Here is a 14,177-nt window from a genome sequence, read left to right as displayed (position 1 = left end):
AGATACAGCTTTTTGACAATCTGGAATCTGAGGGTGCAAAAAAATCAAAATAGTGAGAAAATCGCCTTTATAGTTTTTAGCAATGCATATTACTAATCAAAAATTAAGTTTCGAATCGATATATTTACGATAGAACATTTACAAAGTATCTTCACGGAACTTGATCTTGACTTAATATCCTAATGATTTTTGGCATAAGAGAAAAATCAACATTTTTGAAAATGTATTTTTGGCTATTTCTTCAAATATACCCATGCTATTTAAGAAAGGTTTTGAGGTCCAGGGTCACATATTGGCCCAAAAACTTAAAATAAAATGTCAACAATTGAGTTTTGATTATATATTGGTTGGCAATTAATCCTTATCTACTAACAAATGCTGAAAAGCTGAAAAGATCATTCAAAAAATTTGAAGCCCTATATTTTGTAGTTTGTAGCAGAATGCTGACTTCTGTTTATTTTTCAGTATGGAGCAGAGTTCCGGAGGTTTTCAGTGGATCGAGTAAAACCCGGCAAATTTGAGGAATTCTACAAACTCATCATGACCATCCACCGGATTGCAAACATGGAGGTGATGATCGGATACGCTGACGTTCACGGAGACCTACTCCCAATCAATAACGACGAGAACTTCTCCAAGGCCGTGACCACCGCACACCCCCTGCTGCGAATCTTTATCCAGAGACAAGGTACGAGCTCGCTCTTACTTCCCACCCACATCCCTTTATTCTCCCTGTCCTAGTTTTTCCTTGCGCTGTTTGTTTTTTCGAAAGGTGGATGTTCCTGTCTCACATTGTCTGGTGACTCGTCTTGGATTGCCTGAAGATCTAGACGAGTAACCAGTGTTTGCGTAGTAAAACTGGTTTCAGATTCTTCTGACCCCAATTGAGAATCGGTCAGTTACGATTTAAAATCCAGCACAATGTAGAGTATGAATTTAGCACATACTTGCAGAGCGATGCAGGCAGATTCAGCCCACAATTTCTGTGGTCAGGCAAAAGTATAGGGTAAACAGGATCATGTGATGCGAGATTGTATGCTGTGTTCTGAAGCACGCAGATACAAACACACAGTCTCAAACGTGGCCCCCGTGTGCAGCTATTATCCTGTCACCGTTTCCCTGGCGTGGGTCGGTACACACTGATGTGTTTGTGATAGAGCCGCTGCGGACTGAAGATAACTTTCTACAGGAAAGGCTGCTGGTTTTGATGGTAGGGAAGAGAGCGACAGTTCTTTCCTGTGGAGAGACTCAGACTCTTCCTGTAAATCCCAATGCTCCCCTAAAGACAAATCAGCATCCTGTAGCTGATCTGTTGAATGTGTGTTAGATACTTTTTCCTTTCAGTATCTGAGAATGTGTGTTCAGTTGCATTAACTGCTTTTTAACATGGTTGAATGAGTGATAGGATATATTTGATCTTAATTTTAAGATTGGCATTGGATGTTTGTGTCTCTTTGATTGATTGAATAACAGAATTGATATTGGTTTTGTTTTCTGTATTGAAATTCAACATTAATTTCCCCCCATAACTGCCTACACTGCAACCCCATTGTCAAGTTAAACCAGATATTTGACAGGATAAAATGTAGGACAGGATATTTTCTTTTTTAATTAGGCATTGACTGGATGGTTAAAAAGTTGGCACAGCATATCGAAATAGAACCGGTTGTGTTTGTTTTGAACCCTTTCCAACAATGACTGTATGATTTTGACTGTATGATCCATCTTTTCACACTGAGGACTATGGAGGGACTTGTGTATAATTATTACAGAAGGTTCAAACACTCAATGATGCTTCAGAAAGAAACACAATGCATTAAGAGCTTAAGAAAACTTTTGAACAGAATGAAGATTTGTCTTATTTTGCCTAAATATCTTTCTTTTTTTCATTTTGGACTGCCCTTCAGAATCTACAGAAGATGTTTCCTAGAATACAAAATAAGTGAAATTTACTCTGATCTCCAAATTCAAAAAGTTTTCACCCCCTGGCTCTTAATGCATCATTTTTCCTTCTGGAGCATCAGGAGTTTGAACCTTTTGTAATAGTTGCATATGAGTCCCTCAGTTGTCCTCAGTGTGAAAAGATCTCAAAATCATACAGTCATTGTTGGAAAGGGTTCAAATGCACAAAAATGCTGAAAAACCAAAGAATTTCTGGGACCTGAAGGATTTTTCTGAAGGACAGCGGGCAGTTGAACTGTTCAGGACAAACAAGGAACTCATGAAAAACTATCAATAAACAAAGAAAAAAAACAGCTGTGGATCATTCAGATAACAACACAGTATTAACAATCAAGTGTATGTAAACTTTTGAACAAGATCATTTTTATAAATTCAACTGTTATTTTCTCTTTTGGACTATATGGAAACGTCTTTTATGTGAAATATCTTATTTGGGTCCATACTAAATAAAGCTTTTTGACACAAAAAAAAAAAAAAATAATAGCATGCATTTTGTATGATCCCTCTTATTTTGATAACATAATTAACATTTTACAGACTTCAACTTTTGATTTCAACTGTATATATATTTTTAATTAAATTCAGAATTTTTTTTCTAAATCATCGTTTAGAATTTAGAATACTCCTCCTAGACTATTTGTCTGAATGATTTAGCTCCAACCCTGATCAAACTCACCTACTAAATTGATTAGTATGCTCAGGTGTGTTTAATTAGGGATAGAGCTAAACTGCAGAAAGTGGATCTCATGGGCCAGATTTAAGGATCCCTGCTATAAACTAAAACTACATACCCTGGACCACAAAACCACGGAACTTGACTTTTGGCATAAAAGAAAAATTGACAATTTTGACCCATGCAGTGTATTTTTTGCTATTGTTACAAATAAACCCATGCTACTTAAGACTGGTTTTGTGGTCCAGGGTCACATATAACTTTTGTTGTAAACTGGGCTTTGCTGTTCATTTAAGGGGTTCTCAGAAGGACTGCCTATAGAAAGCAGGTCACAGTCTGCTGGTATGGAGGGCATGTCACACAAACAAAAGAGCCACGTGAAAAGAAACAAAACACAGAGAGAGGCACCTCAGCAGGCTGGGTCATGCTCATCTTTCCACATCCGCAGATAGGACCGTGCTTTAAAGATATGAACCCTGCTCTGCGATATTTGCATACCTCCCATTTTTGCAGTTACACAACCGTAGTCCAGTAATGCCTGCAAGGAAGACGCAATGCATAGTTTAAACTCCAAAAACAGCCTTTAAGCTGTTTTCAGTCTTTGACAGCTTTTGCTAAAGCAGGTATTAAGGCTGCTCACACTTATTGTTGTGATGTTTAGTGATCAGATTTACTCAGATCAGCTGCGGAATACTGATTTTTGACACCTTTTGCATAAACAGCGATTAAATGTTTATGTAGAAGGTTTTAACTTGAAACTATTTAGCTGTTCTTGCTTTGGTAGAAAGCCTGGAATGTGGTCAAACCGTTCATGCGTGTAAAGTTTTACTCCTCTTGACGGCTTGGCTTCCAGTCTTGGATTACGTAAGACGTGTTTTCTTGCGACAGCACAAGCTTTTAAGTGGTCAGCAGGATTTGTACTATTATGCTAATTAGTTTCTTTGCTCGTAGCTGTGAGTGCCATTCAGCGCTCATAGTGACCATTGTGAATGCTGAACAATGAGGTGCTTTCTCACGGTTTGGCTATCTCCTAACCTGAGCGTGAGTAAGCCCGTAACAAGCGACGCTCGCTGGGCGGTACCGGAGAGTCCCTGCATTCCCGTCACCCGTGGGTTTCTGACATAGACACGGTCACACAGATAGACGGTGAGTCAGTGTGAACCAGAGATTATTCTGAAGCAGGGATACTCAACTTCAGGTGCCAAGAAAGCCACATTCAAACCGCAGACGGATACGACTGCATTTTATGGATGCAGATGCTTTCCAAAAAAATCAAGGACATTTAAAGCCTGGTTTATTCTAGATCTATCCACAGCAGTTCCCACAAATGAGCCCACAAATATAACAGAAATCTGAACACCACATCCACTTTTCGGATGTTTGACGGGATCATTGATAATAACAAAAAGCACACTACCAAATTGTCATGCAGTAGATGGTTTTGTAATAGAAATTAAGTTTTGTAATGGGAAAGAAAATTTAATTGCCAGATTAGGAGAAATTTATTTAAAACCAGTCAGTAACAACAGTTGCTTTAAAGAGAGAGTTCACCCAAAAATGAAAATTCTGTCATCAATTACTCACCTCATGTCATTCTAAACCTGTAAGACCTTTGTTCATCTTCTGAACACAAATGAAGATATTTTTGATGAAATCTGAGAGCTTTCTGACCCTGCATAGACAGCAACGCAACTACCATGTTCAAGGCCCGGAAAGGTATTAAGGACTGGTTAAAATAGTCCATGTGACATCAGTGGTTTAACTGTAATGTTATGAAGCTACGAGAATACTTTTTGTGCACAAAGAAAACAAAAATAACTTTATTCAAACAATTTCTTCTCCTCCGTGGCAGTCTCCTCTGCGCGTTCACTAGAGTATTGTGACTTATGCTTGTGGTTATTTTGTTTTCTTTGCGCACAAAAAGTATTTTCATAGCTTCATAAAATTACAGTTGAACCACTGATGTCACATGGACTATTTTAACAATGTCCTTATTACCTTTCTGGCCCTTGAATGTGTCAGTTGTGTTGCTGTCTATGCAGGGTCAGAAAGCTCTCGGATTTGATCAAAAATATCTTTATTTGTGTTCTGAAGATGAACAAAGTTATTACCGGTTTGGTACAACATGAGGGTGAGTAATTAATAACAGAGTTTTCATTATTTGGTGAACTATCCCTTTAAGTCTCACAACCTTTCAGAAGAACATAATATAGTTAGGAAGCAATATATAACCAACTATCTGTTTGATTTCACTAAAAAGCACCGGTTGACGAGCCAATCATTTAGGAATCATTTGGACTACATTAGTTGTGCTGTAAGTTCTTTAATCACTCAGAGAACTGAGTCATTTATTTCTGGAATCAGACTTCACTGGTTGTGCAAGACATGAAGTAAAATCTAAAAAAATGGAACCATTCTTAACTCTTTTCTCTATCTTTAATGGAGAAGTTCACTTTCAAAACAAAAATTTACAGATAATCTACTCACCCCCTTGTCATCCAAGATCAATGTATTTCGTCAGTCGTAAAGAAATTGTGTTTTTGGAGGAAAAGATTTCAGGATTTTTCTCCATATAGTGGACCTCTATGGTGCCCCGAGTTTGAACTTTAAAAATGCAGTTTAAATGCGGCTTCAAACAATCCCAAACGCGGTTGTAAACGATCTCAGCCAAAGAGGAACGGTCTTATCTAGCGAAACGATTGTTTTTTTTTAAATTACAATTTATATACTTTTTAACCTCAAACGCTTATCTTGTCTTGCTCTGCCTAAACACTGTTTTTTCCAGTTGAATACACTTAGGGTATGTCGAAAAACTTCCACCTCATTTTCTCCGTCCTACATCACTGTTTTTACCTTTTTTATTAAGGGTGTTTGATTTTCTTTGCATGTTCACTTTGCAAACTCTGGGTATTTCTGCAGCGATGTAGGATGATTTTGAAATGATTTTTGAAGTTGAAGGAGAAAATAAGATGGGAGTTTTTCGACGTACCCTAACTGTTTTGAACCAGAGATGCACAGACTACTCATGCACATCGCAGAGAGAGGCAAGATGAGCGTTTGAGGTTAAAAAGTATATAAATTGTAAGTATAAGACCCTTTTTCCTCGGCTGGGATCGTTTACAGCCACATTTAGGATCATTTGGAGCTGCATTTAAACAGCATTTTTGAAGTTCAAAATCAGGGCACTATAGAAATCCACTATATAGAGAAAAATCCATACCCCAAAAAAAATTATTTTCGACTGAAGAAAGAAAGACATAAACATCTTGGGTGACAAGGGGGGTGAGTACATTATCTGTAAATATTTGTTCTGAAAGTGATCTTCTCTTTTAACTTTATGCTACAGAATAAAAGCTGATGGGCCACTTTGTTGAATACCTTGCTTCATCTACAGCAATGTTCATAACATACATGGTCAAAACTGTTTCTATAAACTGCCCCCTGGAGCTCTGAGGACTCACAAAACTTCATATTTCTCTTTTCCTTTTCTTTTTCACTGTCTCTGAGAGGTCACCACTGGAGACTTCCTTTATTTAAATGCACTATACAGATGAGAAAAAAGAGGCTTAGGCAGTCTGGGTTAATTTCCTTTCTTGAGTTCAGCCAGACATGGACATGACCTGATGTAGCAGACACTGACTCAGGCCGCTCTAATGCTCAGTTAAGACCCAGAAGTAGATCTCATTCCTGCAGAGACGCTGGGGACTTCCACACCAGAGCACTGTGGGAAAGACCCACCTGACGTGCACCTGTCCTGACCTGTGTTTGGCCAGAGGCACAGCAACGCCCCCCCAGATCTCTGGGTAATGACTAATCTGGGGTCAGAGGAAATGAATGTGACGGATACATGCACATACTCAATGTTGGGGAAGAGGAACTAATTGAAAGTTGCAGTGTTACTAATTTTTCAGTAGCGTGACAGTAGCTTGGCTGGTTTGAACAGCTTAGGTTTTTCCAGTAACAAACATTTTTAGTTTTTATTTTTGTTGCTTTTCATTGCGTACACTGCCGCCCATTCAAGTGAGCTGATAAAATGCCTGTTATTAAAATGTTTCTTTAACTATTAACTTGTGTGTATTTAACAGTTCAAGTGCAATAAGACATGAAAGAGAACTTAGTTTAGTACTCATATGCCGTGTGACAGCTGCTATCTGTATTTTCATGATTTCTAAAGGATCATGTGACACTGAAGACTGAAGTAATGATGCTGAAAATTCAGCTTTGCATCACTGGAATAAATTACGTTTTAAAATATTCACTTTCACAATTATTTTAATTTGTAATATTGTTTCACAAAATTTCAGTTTTTACTGTATTTTTAATCAAATAAATGCAGCATTGGTGAGCAGAAGAGCATACATTTAAAAAATATTAAAGTTTTACTGACCCCAAACTTTCGAATGTAAATTTTTGGGGGAACATTTTGAAAAATTACCAAATTTTTGTTACTTGAAGTACATCTAACTACTACTTTTACACAATCTTTTGCACTATTTTCTCGTCTCTGATCGGAGGATTGTTTTCAGTGTACATGCAGTAATAATTATAGAATGGAAATGAACGGGATGCATACTACTGGCATCAAAAGTGGCGAGACTCAAACGTTTAATTTCCTTATGTAATTCACTCCATCATGTCTTTGTTTTGAGACATAATAATTATAAACAGGAGCAAAACTCTGCTGTCCTGATTTGAAGCTCTTCACTTGGTCGGTTCATCTTTGTCATGCAGCATCTGTTGCCTACAGAAACATTTGAATCAGAAGTATGTTTTTTTTTTTTTTTTTTTTTTTTTTTTTTTTTTTGTTACAGTGAAAGTTTAGAGGATAAAAACACAGACACATGTTCTTTGTTTATTCAAGCCCAGATTAGAAAGGAAGTTGATTGAGGACACATGTCCTGTCGGAAGTCTTCATAGCGTGCTAGAGGAGCGGCTGCAACTTTATGATCAATGATATTTCATCTTATTTTACATAGACTGAGCATATGAAGACTTTGAATGCAGTTTTTTTTTTTACTTTCGTGGTCTTTATTTTTGCTGGTCAATCATAACCATACTTGACCAATCTTGCTAACATCAAAATGCTGTTGATGACCACAGACTGTATTTTTAAATTCAGTCCCATAGTTTGTAAAAACAAACAAAAATGTTTTGTTGACGTTGTCTAAATCTGTTCTGGGCGTATGAACTTGGTTGTGGGTCACAGACTGTATTCCTGTGGGTGGATAGTTCTCTATGTAAACATCTTCTTTTTTTTTCTGGTATGTTGGTGCAAGTTTTACAAGTCATGACAGGCGTTGCCAGATTGGATTTAACTGTGCATGTGTGATATTTATTAGGGGTGTGCTCAAAATATCGATTCTTAGATACATACCGATATAATAAAAAAAGATACAGTATCGATATTCTAGCCCTTAGTATCGATACTCCGCCTAGCCATTAGGGGGCGCAGCGGCGCCCGCGAGTTTCAAAAAACTCATGGAAAATGTCGAAAGAAATCAAAGCTGCTGTTTGCAAATTCCAAATGGAAGTGCGCATCCCTATGCCCTACTCCCTCCGAAGGGCAGATCCCTTTGAAGTGAGTTCTTTTAAGGGAGTAGGGCATTTCTGTCTCTTTTAACCGTTTGGAACTCCCTTGGCGAAGGGAATGACAGACGAAATGTTACCTTGACAACGCTGCGCAAACGTGATCACTAACGGAAATCACTTCCGTGAAGTGACCATGGAATGTTCCCTTCGCTAACGGCCTTCTGGAAGGGCCCTTCGTGAAGGGATTGAGTTGCTCACTTTCGTTTGGAACGTCCCTACAAATGGCGTCCCCTTCTAGAAGTGCCCTTGAAGGGCGCAAAATAGCCGTTTGGAATTCGCTGAAGATTTGAGCAAGAGGTACATGGATCAGCAGAAAGAGACCATGTATGTATGAGGAAATATACTTGAGTATCACTCCAGAAGCTCGAAGAATTCAAGAACTAGATGTAGCATTTAAGTGATTTCATAGTGAAATATGTTATGGCAGTACATGGTGTCACAAAAAAGAATTATAAGAAGATTTAATAAGAAGTTAAGAATAATAAGAAGAAGATTTTGTGCTTGTGTGAGCTCAGACTGTACCCTTGGAAAGGTAAATATTGACTTGTGGTAATTTCCAGATTAATACAATTTGTGTACAATTAATCAGAGCACTTAAAGTTGCAAATATTTAAGCAAAATGCACTTTGTTATAATGCACTTTTGTCTGCAATAAATTGAAGAAAAATGCAGAGTTCTGTTTGTTGAGTAAATGTGTTCAGCATTAACTAATTGGCTCAGGCCCATGTATTTTCATTGAATCGTATCGAATCGTGTCACATTGTATCAAATCGTATCGAGACAGCTCTGTATCGAGGTACATATCGAATCGTGACCTGTGTATCGAGGTATGTATCGTATCGCCAGGTTCTCCAAGGTATACAGCCCTAATATTTATGTCTTATGGCTTGCCTCATAGATCACTGCTTTAATTTATAAGTGTTAATCATATTAAACCCTAGAAAACGTGAAAAAGGGCAACCCCAGTAACTTTGTTTTGGTAAGCATTTCTCTGCAAGCTTGTGACAAAATGAATGCATCAAATTTTGCTCCACTGGTGATGTAGAGCGGGGATCTTATTATAATATTACCGCCCCTTAATCTTCACGTTTTCATCCATAGCACTGCCATTTTGTTTTTCGCAAGCATCAACGGTGTGCCAGTTCTAACGCCATGGCAAAAGTTCGAGCAAAGCATGCTAACTGTTCTGTCTTCGGCTGCACAGACGAGCATTGAACACTATTTTGAGTCCCAGCCTCAGAGGAGACGAGAGCAGTGTATTTATTGATTTATTTACTGTATATTACACTGCTGCCACACAGATCTAATATAAACATGCCATTTATTTCCCAGCTATTTACCTCCACAGACATAACCCACTGTTTTTGTCACTCATGTGTGCTTTTAACATAAACTTGTGTGTATTTAACAGTTTAAGCGCAATAAGACATGAAAGAGAACTGACAGCTGCTTTCTGTGAGTTCGCTTTGAATGTGTGAACTCAGAAAACACTATATCAGAAGTTTAAACTAATATGGTTTAAAGCGCATGATTTCAGCAAGATAGACATGATAATCAAAACCAAACAGATGTTTTTTGGCAGAGTACAAGATGTAAAGGCACATTCATTCTGGAAAAGGGGGCAGGGAGCAGCAAAGGAGACATGCACTAAAACAGTGCGTTTCTGCTTCCACTCAAATTAGGCATTTTTAGAATTATATAAAACATGATCTGTGGGGTATTTCAAGCTGAAACTTGTCAGACACATTTTGGGGACACCTGAGACTTATATTACATATTGTAAAAAGGGGCATAAAAGGTCTCCTTTAAAACCATTGTAATTTGATATTACTGGTTAGTTGTTAACGGTTTCACACTGCTTTATCAAAGTGTCCATTCAAATTAATATGAAAACTAAGGAAACTGATGGCACTGTAATTATGCAAATTGCAGAATTAGAAAGTGCAATGTCTACAAACTCTCTAGTGATCCAGCATGAAGGATTTGTATAGAGCCCTTGGAAATCTGTTTTATTTATTCCCAAATTATGTTTTTCATTCTATTTAATTAATTTATTATTAAAAAATGTGACCCTGGACCACAAAAAAAGATTTATACATCATCTGAAAGTTGAATAAATAATCTTTCCATTGATGTACAGTATGGTGTGTTAGAATAGGACAATATTTGGCCAAGATACAATGATTTGAAAATCTGGAATCTGAGGGTGCAAAATAAAAATAAAAAATCTAAATATTGAGAAAATCACATTCAAAGTTGTCCAAAATTAAGTTTTGATAATTAAGCGTTTAAAGGTGTCCAAATGAAGTTATTAGCAAAGCATATTACTAATCAAAAATTACATTTCGAATTTTCAAAATATCTTCATGGAACATACTTAATATCCTAATGATTTTGGCATAAAAGGAAAATCGATCATTTTGACCCATACAATGTATTTTTGGCTATTGCTACAAATTATTATTATGTTTTTTTTTTCAATTCTTCTGAATGATGTTTTTTTAATATAATTAATGCATTTATTTTCAAAATATGAATGCGTTAACTTTTAATAATTTAATTAATCAAAAGCCTTTTTTTTTGGCATGCAAAGTAATGCACAACAGAGATTACTATTTGAACATAATGTTTTATTAAACCATAGTATAATTGCTGTTATTAATGATTTATATAATGAGTTTATAATGAGTTTAATAATCAACATATAATGAGTTAATAGTGAGAATACTGAGTATGCAGTAAATAAAACTGGTGCGCTTATTCACACAGAGACATGCAGAACATTCAAACTTCATATTTCAATAGCAGTCTTTTTGTGCTTTAATAGTATTCACAGACAGTGGCGGCTCCTGACAAATATCTCTGGGGGGGCAACTGTTCCGATTTTGGCAAAGATAACCGCTTTAATGGGCAAAATTATGATAAAATTCAGATAGCCAACTTTACAGCATTACATTGCATTGTTTGATTTGGTTTCCCTGTTCCTAGATGGCAACATCAGGCATGAATTGTACAAACTGTACAGTATTTTGAATAGCTATATTAAATTTATCGCAATGGTCTCAAATACACTGAAACACTTCCACCATGGCCATCAAGAGACACATTGTCATCAACTAGTTTGCCCTCTAAGAGTAAAAAAAAAAAAAAAAAGCCATACTGCTTTACAATTAAAGACTTTTTATTTCTCATATTAAAACTGTAATTAATCAAATCTTTCCAGAACATATTCAGTATAAATTTGGCTGCCAATATGCAATCAATACAACTATTTAAAATTCAACATTTGGAGAATACAACATATAACATACAAGGCCATAACCAGGGTTTGAAAATTAGTGAGGTGTTAAGAATTGTGCTATAATAACACCCACAAATGCACTACATATAGCCTAAACTTCAAAATAGACAGACATGTAGATGATTGTGAAAGAGTTTTTATTCAGTATAATGTTTTACATGGAAAGTTCGTTTTTTTTAGCTGAGGGAATTTTTATTTTATAACAAGTTATAAAAATAACGTTAGAATAATGACACTGACATAAAACTAACGTTCAACTTTCCACTTTATAAACGTCCCAAAGTGTCACACTAAATTGGACAAACGAGTCAAAAAACACGTATAATAGGTGGATCTGGCAACAAACGGAGGCCGCTGCACCCGCGCTCTCACTCAACGCGTTCTCAAGCCCCGTTCACTGCGCTAGCTTCTCGCAGCAAACACTCATGTGATATGAGGTGGTTTAAACGGCTAAATAATCATTCGAAGAGCTTGACATTTTATTTTTGAATATAAAAAATGACCGAGGTCCGGACCTCGGTGACCTCATAGCTGGCTACGGCCGTGATAACATAAACAATTCACCATTTAATAACACACATCACTTGTATTGAAATTTTGCTCGCTTCTCTTTTAAGCAGGCAAAGTGATCAATTACCCTCTCATTAAAATCAGGCATGTTCCTGACAAGTTCCCTCTCCATTGAAAGCATGGCCGATGCATTCAGACATCTCGCTACGCGTGCGTGCTGTACATCTTCGAGCACGCATCAGTGCGTATTACGAAATCACGTTGGGGCGAGCCCTCCCGGTGCCCATTGAAATGCATTGTAGGGTTCAAAATTTGAAAAAAAAAATCTCACAATATAACTCTATGAGACCGGCTGGGGCGATTTTCAATCTGACTGAGATCGCCCCAAGGGGGCGGGGTTTTAGGTTGGAAAGTGACATTCAGGCTGTTGATTGTACCGTAATATGCAGACTAGGACTAGCAAAATAAGAGTCTTTTTCACCTCTCTTTTTTCGTGTGGCTCAAGGAGGGCGATGCACTATCGCCCACCATGGGCCAGCCGCCCCTGTTCACAGACTCTAGTCTATATTGTGATTTGATGCATTGCATGTTCCTGCTTTTAATTTATTCATCCAAATTTTGCCAAATTATAAAGTAAATTCCATTTTTATGACTGGAGTCATTTCTAGTTATAACATTTATAGACGTCTGTATGAATGAGGTTATTCAAGTTTACAGTGACCTACAGCAGATACATCAGGGCCAAGACTAAATACAGGGCACACAGAACATCAACAAACAAGAACGTTTCCTATCTATGTCTTGTTCCTGCTGTTTTTGGAAACACACAGGCTAAACTAAACTGAGCCTCTCAGACAAACACAAAAGTTATGATTTAGGCAAATGTAGATGGTGTAGGAAAAGTGGGCTCTTTTAAACAGGGTTTTGTATCCTATATATGTGTTTTTTTACTAATGCCAACCCAGTATTACCTGAAAAAACTGACTCATGTGAATGAAGAATCTGCTTAGTTTCTATATATAGATTTTAAATTTGCCTACTTTGGCCTTATAAGATATATGACTCCTAAAAACTTAAACAATGAGCTATTGTGGTATTCTTTCATGGCCAAAAAATGAGTGGCATTTTGACAGCATGGCAGTGCATTCGTCTGTGCTTGTTAAAGGGAGTAAAAACGTCTTTCTTTGCACTTGTAAATGTGCCTTTTAATCTATACTGGAATGATCTTCAAAGTCTGCCTGCTAAAACTGCAGGAAATTGCTTTTCAAGGCATTCTCTGGCATAGCTGGGTTTGTGCACTTTTTTACTGGCTAATTTTAGAAGAGTAGCACAGAAGACGACGAAAGGGGTGGGAAAGCTGAAAACAGTCCATGAGGGAGGACTCATACAGTGAATAGTAGAAGTGTGAAGGAAGCAAACAGTGTGAAGCTGGAGCAGTGTTTGAAAGGGGGTTTCTTTGGAATATGAGTCATGGAATATGTGTGATACATTTAGCCTATAGTTTTAAAGCAAAAAAGCAGCTCGAAGATTACGCAACATTCGTGATGAACTTAGATTTCTGCAAAATGCATTTTCCGTTTTGGGCGAAACCGTGTAGGAGGTGTGAAATCATTAATTGAAACGGTGACATTTAATTAGCGCTTCTCTGATGGCACGTTTTGATTATGTCAGTTTCTATTTAGTGCACACATTGTGGATAAGCTATAACAGGTAAACACATCAGCTGTGTGGATGCTAGGGCTGGATTAACAATATTAATTTCTTGATTTTAAATTCAAAGACCAATCTTTCAGTCTATTCTGTTTTCTCTTGATGCATGTACTTGACAAAATCTTTCTTGTTTCATGTATGCGCTCAGTGTTTTAACCGTGTTAATAAACGTCTTACAATGTCACGTGCTTACATTTACCTCAGGGAAACCTTTCAGTGTCTAATTGTCCATGAACTGGATAGTCAGCTAGAAACAATAACTCTAGAGAGGAGCATTTTGCTAAATATATGCGCTGTATTGCATAACCGGTTGTCTTCATTATTTAATGTATGTTTAATTATAATCCGTCATGAAAGTTTTTTTTACAACCTGAATTTAAATGCTTATAGTGCAACAACAAATTTAAATAAACAATTATATCATTATGAAAT

At 37.0% G+C, this 14,177-nt stretch overlaps 1 protein-coding gene across 1 annotated transcript in view; it reads left to right on the top strand.

Moving 5' to 3' along the window:
- The window catches only part of pard6gb (par-6 family cell polarity regulator gamma b), a 66,213-nt gene that overhangs the window by 14,361 nt on the left and 37,675 nt on the right, over positions 1-14,177 (top strand). Inside the window, exon 2 of the mRNA XM_073821762.1 lies at positions 466-688. Coding sequence (XP_073677863.1) covers positions 466-688 — 223 coding nt within the window. The remainder of the gene's footprint in view (positions 1-465; positions 689-14,177) is intronic.

The sequence above is a fragment of the Garra rufa genome, chromosome 17, assembly GCF_049309525.1.
Source record: "Garra rufa chromosome 17, GarRuf1.0, whole genome shotgun sequence".
NCBI lineage: Eukaryota > Metazoa > Chordata > Actinopteri > Cypriniformes > Cyprinidae > Garra > Garra rufa.
Note: the sequence above shows the minus strand (reverse complement) of the source record. Positions and strands in the feature narration are given on the sequence as shown.